Source organism: Diorhabda sublineata, chromosome 3 (assembly GCF_026230105.1).
Source record: "Diorhabda sublineata isolate icDioSubl1.1 chromosome 3, icDioSubl1.1, whole genome shotgun sequence".
NCBI lineage: Eukaryota > Metazoa > Arthropoda > Insecta > Coleoptera > Chrysomelidae > Diorhabda > Diorhabda sublineata.
This window is the reverse complement of record NC_079476.1, coordinates 12,097,577-12,107,440: the sequence shown is the minus strand read 5'-3', so window position 1 is coordinate 12,107,440 and position 9,864 is coordinate 12,097,577. Positions and strand designations below refer to the sequence as shown.

At 33.0% G+C, this 9,864-nt stretch overlaps 1 protein-coding gene across 1 annotated transcript; it reads left to right on the top strand.

Annotated features, from left to right (window-relative positions):
* Positions 1-7,733: 7,733 nt before the first annotated feature.
* LOC130441659 (uncharacterized) lies at positions 7,734-9,569 on the top strand. The gene is made up of 2 exons (XM_056775440.1): positions 7,734-7,848; positions 9,034-9,569. Exons 1-2 carry the CDS (start codon positions 7,734-7,736, stop codon positions 9,567-9,569), a joined length of 651 nt encoding a protein of 216 aa, XP_056631418.1.
* Positions 9,570-9,864: the final 295 nt, after the last annotated feature.

Genomic DNA, 9,864 nt, shown 5'->3' with positions numbered 1-9,864 from the left:
TATCATTTACTAAGATTCGATAGCCCATATCACAGTACCCTATCAAAATACCTTTTTCTGATTTGGGTTCTAATTTTGAATGCCTATTTGTTTCACTAATCCTTACAAAAGCTGTACTGCCATAAACTCTCAAGTTTGAAACATTTGGTTTTCTACCTAAAAACAATTCATACGGGGTTTTATTGAAATCATTGTGTTTAGTTACTCTATTACTAAGATACGTGGCAGTTTTTATACACTCGGGCCAGTATTTTTTATCTAGGTTAGCATCTGTTAACAAGCATCTTGCAGTATTCATTAAACTTCTGTTGTATCTTTCAGCTACCCCATTTAATTCATGTGTATAGCTAGGACTTGGTCTTAGCCAAATACCATTTTCTTTTGTAAATTCGTAAAAATTTTTATTCAAATATTCTTTGCCCCGGTCACATCTAATTTCTTTAATTTTATGGGCAGTTTGATTTTGAATTAGATTCACACAATGTTTAAAGCAACTAAAAACTTCATCCTTAGACTGTATACAATATGTCATAACAAATTTGCTAAAGTCATCAATAAAAGATACAAAGTATCTTTCACCTTTGAAACCTTGCTGGGTAATTGTGCCATTAACATGTATGTATGTATGTATTATTTCACAAGTATCCTTAGCTTTCTTTCTATTGTTGTTAAATTTCAAGTTTGTCATTTTTGACAATAAACATGTTTCACATTGAATAAGTGTATTTTCTAATGAACTGGGTAAACCTTCACAAACATTATTTTTACACATAATTGAGAGATTTTTAAAATTTATGTGACCTAACCTCATTTTTGTTTAGAATTTTCAAATAATTCTGCTGAGCCCAAATTTTATTGCCATTATCAGTTATTTTTGACATACTTAATAAGTTTTTTGACATTTCTGGTGCAAAATAGCAATTTTTAATATGTGTTTTGATTTCTTTATCACCTACAGTAAAATTTACTACTATTGTCCCTATAGCCAAGGCTTTTATTATATGACCGTCACCTACCTTAATGTTTACTGTTTTTTTTAATTCTCTCATCTCGTTAAAATAAGTCTCTTTATTAACAATATGATCGCTGCATCCGCTGTCTAGAAGCCATGTTATTTTTTCTTTTGCTTCTGTTACATCTTTCTCTGAATTCATGACTGTTACCTGAAAAGAGTTGTATTCTTGTGCATCTGCAAAATTTCCTGTCGAGTTAGAACTGCTTGTTTCTTCTCTGTATCTTCCTCTGCCTCTAAAAGATCCTCTACGGTACCCGTGACCTCTTGTATTGCGATAACTTGTACAAAATCTCTGTATATGACCCATATGTCCATATTTGAAGCATTTTTTACTTCGTAATTCATTTATATGTTGTTCGAATCTCGTTAAGAATTCTTTAGCATCATCATCTTCTTTCATTTTTAATTCTAATAATTTTCTTTTTGCGATTACCTTCAATGCTGTTGAGGTTGGTTCATATATTGAATTCAATTTTTGGATCATATCAGATGCTGTTTTTTCGTTGATAATTAGTTCAAGTTGAGCATTTGACACACCTTGTACTATTAGAGATCTTGCTTTGACATCATTTCTTTTCCAATTTGTTCTCTGTGCCTCTTCTTCTATTCCCTCTGGTATTTTTTCATTAATTACATTTATGCAATTTTTACTCTCCAAAACTAGCATTAATCTAAATTTCCATTTGGTCCAATCTTTACCATCAAATATCGGCAACGCAAAATCGTCTCTTCTGTCGGCCATGCTTTCAAGCTATTCTATTTAACCTTCAATTTTTTACTTTTTCAAATATCGACTTAATCTTCTTATTCAATTACCTTTTTTAACAAACCACGCTCTGCTACCATGTTAAAATAATGAATAACGTGGATAGTTTTTATATTTATTAACTTCTCTATAAGAAAATGTTCAAAGACTATCATTTGTCTAAAAAGTGCTCTGGCCAAAACTTCTGACGTCTGATATTCTTTTTGTTTGCTTCGTTCATCTCGTTCACCCTCCTAGCTGTCACGTATTGTTAGTTTGTTTTTCTCGCACACAGGACAGAGAACATAGACAATGATGAATAGAGTTGCTTCAATAAGTATCTGAGAATCAACACATTTTGCAATTAAAACCTCGCTGGGATTACAACAAAGCATATACAATGTGGACCTTATCCATTTATTGTGTGTATGCTGAGAAAAAGTTAATGCAGGATTTTTATCTAATTAGTTAAAGATAACTATTCATATCACAATCAAAAAGCATTACGTTCTCATTATAAGAAAAACAGAGCAAATTGATGAAACGATTAACAAATTCACAAACATCATCAAGCCGCGTAAAATATTATTGGAAATACGGCAACATGGAAAGGGACAATCCAGTACCCTGGTGGAATGTCGATTGACCGTAAAAGAAAGTAAAACATCATTCAATCGCTACAAAAAAACACAAGTCCTTGAAAATCTAATAAGTTTTAAGTCTAAAAACTAAAGCCAGAGATACACTAAAAAAACACAAGAAGATAGAAAATGGGCTAGAGAAACAGGAAAGTTTTATAGTGATAATCCAGTACATCCTCTTTAAATGAGTATGCGAAATGAAGAACTTTTTTTGGATACTATTGACGATCTGTCTAGACTTTTTCAGTGAATATCCGGAAAGAACAACATAGAAATCGAACTAAATAAAAAATTATCAACAGCTAGAGACCATAGTTGATTTCAAAAAATAATGATGTCAATTTTAATTAAAGTCTTGAAATTATAAATGTTTATGTTCTTTCTAAAATATTATTAATTTATTTTTCCATTAAATCAATTAAATCAATTCCAAAAACATTCAATGTTTCAGTACAAATATGCAGACTTGTTTAACTGGAAGAATTTTGAGGCACTAATGTGGCACACATTTTTTGTATGATCAAATTTGCCGTACAGATATTCTACTACTCCCTATCAATTGAATAATCTAACAAATACTACAGATCAAATCAGATGACGAATTTATTCTATACAGCATTTCAAACGTCAACGAATAGTTTTGTATAGCTTATTAAAAAACTTTTAGGAGTAAATTGAGGTATAGGAGTAGTCATTTGACTTTCAAGGAATACAGTCGTTTGTTGCTAAAAAGTCCATTAGTGCTCAGTAAAACATTCCAGTTAAAGTGATAAGAACTACAGTTTTTTATAATGATATATTTCAAGTTAGTAACGGTGAAAGTCAAAAATAAGTGATAGTGGAAAAATGTCCTATCATCCGATGTTTGTTTATCAGACTCCTCAAAAAACAGCAAAGTTTAAAATCCGGCACTCTATACATGCCTAAAACTAGTCGGCAATGTTTGAAGCGATTTATATGTCACTCAATTCCTAGGCATTCTATAGAATGGCAAATGAGAAACCGGCCAAGTATGAAATATATCGAATATCATGTGGGAAGACACGTGACTTTTCAGCGCGTCTCAAGCTCAGCTGCAGACTGCGGTTTCTAAGGGAGTGTCGCTCCGATTCGTTTGGAATATCACGTGGGAAGGCATGTAGCTTTTTAGCGCACCTCAAACTCAGAATGTGTGAGTTGTATATTGCGGTTTGTATGGGTGTGTCAATTAATATTAGAGGAGTCATGGTCTGTGAACATGAAACAACGATTCGACGACGAACTATGCAACATTAGAGTTAACGCTGCAAAAATAGTGTGTTCTTAACCAAAACTACTTACCAGCAGTTGATAAATGATGTACAAAAAGCTATAATTACTAAGAAAGAACCCAGAGACTATTGGTTGCTGAATCGCTACGATGTGATGATTGTGGCAAATAAAAGTGGAGTTATTTATCCTGTTTAACAAGGTTCTAGTACTATACAGTATTACGTCACGTACACTTAGTTATTTGACATACTTCATTAAGCTCATTTGTCTACGGACTGTAACTCCCGTTGTCAGGTAGATCTTATTGACTTCCAGTCTCGCCCAGACAGAAAATGCAAATTTATTATGGTGTATCAAGATTATCTCACAAAATTTGTGATTCTCAAATCTCGTCAAAAAGAACTGAAGAAGTAGCCTACAATCTAGTTGACTTGTTGCTTGGAGCAACATCTGTATTCGATCTAATAATGATAGGGAATTTGCCAATAATGTGGTAGCTAGCTTGAAGGAGTTTTGGCCAGCACTAAAGATCGTGCATGGGAAGCTTCGCTATTCCTAAAGTCAGGGTAGTGTCGAAAGAGCGAATCAAGATATCGAAAATATGCTTTGTACTTGGATGCAAGATAATAAATCTGACCGATGAAGTGGAGGAATGCGTTTCATATAATTTATAAAAAATAGAGCTTATCATTCTGGGATCAAAAAACACCATACGAATCTCTTTTTGGTTGCAAAAATAAATTGGCGCTTACAACATCTTTTCTACCAGTCTTAAAATACATGAATACAGAGCAACTAGAGCTAAAGTAATAGGAAGCGTCTAAACAATGGGAAAAGGCGAAAAACATGAAAAAGTATGTAATACAACAACCAGTGGAGTATTCAAAATCTAAATGAACAGACTCGGTAATATCAAGGTAAATTCTTAAATTTCTAATAATGTCATTTCATGTACCACCAACTTCAATATATCACTCAATTCCCCTCACTGCCTACCTAGCAAAGCCAGAACGAAGAATAAACCTTCGTTGAAAACACAAAAAAAAAGAAACAGTCGAGAAAAGAGAGTAGACAAACAAAAGAAAACTAAAGATTACTGGTTAAACTCACCAGTATCAAATCAATTTGATGGACTAGAAAATGAAGATACAATAAAAGATAACGGTGTAGAATTTGAAAAAGATAAAATTCCTCATCCCATTTTTGGGAGGATAATACTTATTAGAAGTGTCAGTGTAAAGTTTGACGCCAAAAAAGTAAACCAGAGTTACGCAATAAAATAAAAAAGATGTCCACTGAAATTGTGAAAATAGAAAAATTGGGGTATCGAGCTATCATCAAATACCTGTATTTAAAAGGGTTAAGACGTAAGTAGATTTACGAAGATATACTTAATATCCTTCTGCTTCAGGGACAAGGGAGGAAAAGATATAGCGAATGCCGTGCAAAAATGATTAAAGACAATGGGATCAATTTAAAATCGTTTCAATAGCAGCTGAGGGAGCCAGAAGTATAACAGGAAAAAATAAAAGTGCATCAACGATTCTTCATAGCAGAAAAAACCACGAAATTTCAAATCGTTAATTTATGAATTTTGCGAACAAAATTGTTAATAACTTCTTGTCAAATCGGACTTGCTTGCTTGAACATAATTGTAAGTAAAGTACGAAGCCAACATAAAAATGAGAATTTATAGTCATGTTCGAAACTTGAAATATTAAGTTATGAGCCAAACTTTTCCAAACTTTCTAAAACCATCCAAAGCCAACGATCCCTTTGAATTCGTTTTCTCGAATGTATGTCATTGTCTTTTTATTTTAAGTATAAGTTACGTTGTTTAGTAAAGTTTTAATTTTGAATATATTATCTAATTCTAATTACCACTATCATTACCACAGTTTGCCATGATGAATTGCCTGTGGTCTAGTATGATGGAAATGTACTCGCAACATAATTGTTTCAGCAGTAATGTCTTTTAAAGGATTTGTTGATTTTTTCGTTTCTTAAGCATTTAAATTATTAGTAATTATGTCAATACCTTTTTCTACTTTTCACGTAAAACTAGGTGAACAACAACACCAAGGTGGTCAACTTGGAGTTTTCATAAACGCAGTCTCCTTTTAATTGTCTTTGATAAAATATAATTCACTATTTAAATGTGATTAGCAGTTTCACTTCTCACAGATTGTTATAACTGATATGTAGTTCGCTACAACTAACTCCTTTTGGAATTGAAATATATTGAAAAAGCTGATTTTTCAAGTACTGTGTTAACTTATTATGATACCAAAACTTTGTTACATAGTTAATTGTTTTTGTGCACTTCGAATGGAAAATTCAATATATTGTCCCGTCTAACTAGCATGATTTTCAGAATATTATATCGCATCGATAACTTGTCAAAGGAAAGATTCAAAAGAGCAGTTTTACAGTTAAGTAGCTTCATACTTTTTGACATTTTCAAGAGTCATGTATTTTTTTGGTTAACAATTTTTTTTATTGAATATTTCACAAAAATTTCAGCAGATATGAACAAAAAGTAGAACTCTTGTGAGCTCATATAATAAGTGATTGAACATAAGCGAATACTGTTATTTTTGCATTATTTATTCGATTATGAGTAGATTTTAATCGACAATACAGAATCGGACATAGACGCATACACATATTTGCCATTTGTAAACCGCCTCCCTTCAACTTATTTTTTCGATATTTCCATCCTTTCTCATCTATCACATCATAAGTAGATTGGAGCAAATATTTTCTTCTCTCCATATTGCAAGCATCGTATTTTGATAGTGTTTGGATAGACAGACGTAAAAAACTTACTACCCTTGTGTGGCGATATGTCATATAAAAGTCTATTTTATGTACTTAGAAAATACCTCTGTATTCAACTAAAAACATAGGAAATTTTTTGTTTCACGTAGAATCTCAGTTATTGTTTGACACTATTTCTTGAAGTATTGATCCGTTGCTTAATATCACTTCCTCGATTTTTCTGGTAGTAGTGACAAACAAGCAATATTTGCTAATTCCTCTATATCTATGTGGCTGCAATACAGATGAAAATTTCAATTTTGCTATTTTTGAAGATAAATCTTGATAAGTGCTCAAAATATAGCAGTTATCCATGAATACTTTACACTATTATTTGTTGGTAGAATTTCAAATCATATGAGCAAGTGGCTTCATATAACAAGGTCAGAACCATACATGAGGAGGGTGACGAGAGCAAATTTGATAAAAGGTATAGTTGCGAGGAAGCCAAAGAAGATAAGATGCTTTAATTGTGAAGAGATGTGACATGTACGAAGTTCGTGTAAGCGTCCCGGAACTCCCGCAAATGAAGGATCACAGTTATAGGAAAACTAGAACGGGTCGGGTACGAGGAGGCAGCACCGATCCAAGATCGTTCCAAAGCCCTCTCAAACTGATAGCTTCTTTTAGATGTCACAATGACAGTGTATATGAGGATGGAGAACCATCATAAGACACGATCTTATAAGCACAAAGAAAAAGGTATTTCCAACTGAGATTCAACTACAGTCTGCCACAGGTGAAAGTACCAACACAAACCCAATAGGCAAATTTTCACTTGAAATTTCACAATTTTCCCTCCTCAAAGGAAATATTCTCTTGCACTTTATTTCTATTCCTGTTCATTTCTGCTGTACTGTTTCGCACTGTTTCTTTGCCTATTTTAGCATCAACATCTCCGAGGATTAGTTTGGTATCGTAGTCTGGTAACTTTGTAACAACTTCTTCTAGTTGGGCATAGAATAGATCTTTTTCCTCATCTTCATTATCCTCTGTGGGGGCATAGAGACTTATTATTGACATATTTTAAAATTTTCCCTCAACTCTAATAGGGCATATTCTTTCACTAACTGCTTTATACGCTATCACAGATTCTAAAATAGATTTTTTGACAGCAAAAACTACACCTGCGTAGTGTCTACCCTCATCATAGCCACTTTGTTTCTTGGAGAGCAGCTATATATATATTCTGTAGGCATCCATATCCATTGTGTTAGGGTTTCGTAACAGTGTGTTTTTACAAGATAGGGTCGTTAGCCCTATGCTCAACCCCCAATCTGACCTACTTATGTTCAGTGGGTCCATCGGACCTAGCCTGGAGGACTGTTTAGCAGATCCACCGACCGTTCCCCTATCCGCCACCTTGGGGACGCTCCGTATACGCCGAAATAGAACAGCGCACGGAGAGTTGCGTCATATGGTTGGAAAATGAAATCGTCTCCTGAGTGCCTATCATCATTTTCAATTATACATGTTGGAAGCGAGCATACTCGTGTTTTCTAAAGCACCTTACTTTCAAACTATTAGATAAGATAAAAATCTTAAAATCCTGCCCATACGTTCAATTTGAGATTTTTGTAGTAATCAGAGACATTTTTGTTAGCCCAGCAAATCAGTTACATCGATTTATAAAAAATTCATAATCATTTGAAATACAAAAACTTTGCACTTTGCAAATTTATTTTCGTTATCATAATCTAACATAGCTCTAATAGTTTTTTTGTTGATTTGGATTATTTCAAAACTCTACAAACGTATTGTGTGAAAAACTAGATTTGTTCTGTGATTTACGTTAATGAACATTGCTTATTGAGCTTTATTGCATAGGCACGAGGCACTTTGTAAAACATATAAATATTGTAAACTTGTAATAGAATTAGATTCTGTTTTGTCAATGTATTCAATAAACGTTTCTCAACGTGTAATTCGTTTTTAAAAATGCCTTCTCGAAGTTCAGTAACGTAATTGGAGCAGTCAATAGGATATTTCGGAAATTTAACGTATCGCACGGGAAATTTTTCGTTTTAGCGATTAACCGGAATATTCGATTTTGTGTTCGGAAACTGTGAATTCGAGTGCATATCTAAGAACTGCAGATAGTTCGAGTGGAAATCGAGCGATTCCGGCGGTTCCAGTGGACGACACCAGTGAAGAACTTCAGAAAAGCTAGAAAAGGAGGACCACGATTTTCCTGTGCTAAGAACTAACATCGTTCCAACCTTTAGAAACTCTAGAATATGATAGCTTTAGTTGTAACGTAAGTGCTCATTATTTCCTTTTTCTACATTTAATAATTCAGTGGTTATCTAAATATATATAACAATCGTTAGTATATTTTGATGAGCGAATTTGAAGTAGAAAACATATATAATTTGAAAGTATATATATATTTGAAAGCATTTTAAGTTTTCGACCAAGCGAAGATAATAATTTTGAAAATAGTTCCAGTGGAAATAGAAAATATAGATACCACACAGGTACAAACTAGCAGCTACTTAAATTATATTTTGATTTAATTCCAAATTTTGATGGAAACCCTCATACATTTAATATATTCATAGGTAATTGTGAAAGTTTTATTTCTGCGTTTGCAAGTAATTCAGATAATGCGTTGAAGACATTTTTACTTAGAGCTATTATAGGAAAATTAACAAGTAGAGCTCAAATATTAATTGGTTCGCGCACAGAATTAAAATCATGGGATGAAATCAAACAAGCTTTAAATTTAAGTTTTGGAGATCAACGAGACATTGACTGTTTGGTTCAAGATCTTATTAACCTAAAACCATTTAAGAATAAAACCCCTTATAATTTTGGTATGCGATACAAAGATTCTAGGAGCCTCATTATCTCTAAATTAAACACTTTACATTTAGACTTAAGCGAAAAACAATTACATCTTAGGAACTACGATAATTTAGCTTTAAAAACTTTTGTTCGTGGCTTACCTTTACCTATACAAACTAACATACGTTTACGATCACCTAACAGTCTAGAAAAGGCAATGAGCTTAGTTGTAGAAGAAGAAAACTTCTTGTACTCTACTCTAAGATTAAGTAATTTGAATTCAAATGTGTTATTCAAATCTAGTTTATGAGTTACACCTAGTAGAAAGCAAAATCTTAATTATTACTCCACAAATCATAACAATGTACAATCATTTCAACCACCCCGTCCATTATTTCCACCTAATTTAATAACTCGTTCTCCAGCATCATACCCACCGAGGTATACAAAACATTCTCCTACAAATCCGTCCCTCACAACCACCACACAATTTTAATCAACTCAAAATATTCGTCCTAACAATCCACAATATAATCATCCAAATAATTCCTAAGGTTTCAAACCAGAAACAATGGACATCTCTTCAGGAAATACTGACTTAAATC

What these genes read in the sequence shown, in the direction of transcription:
- LOC130441659 (XM_056775440.1), top strand. Translation starts at nt 7,734, where the DNA reads ATGCTCAACCCCCAATCTGACCTACTTATGTTCAGTGGGTCCATCGGA. An exon ending in CGCCACCTTGGGGACGCTCC is followed by an intron (nt 7,849 to 9,033) that starts GTATACGCCGAA and finishes ATATATTCATAG; the next exon opens with GTAATTGTGAAAGTTTTATT.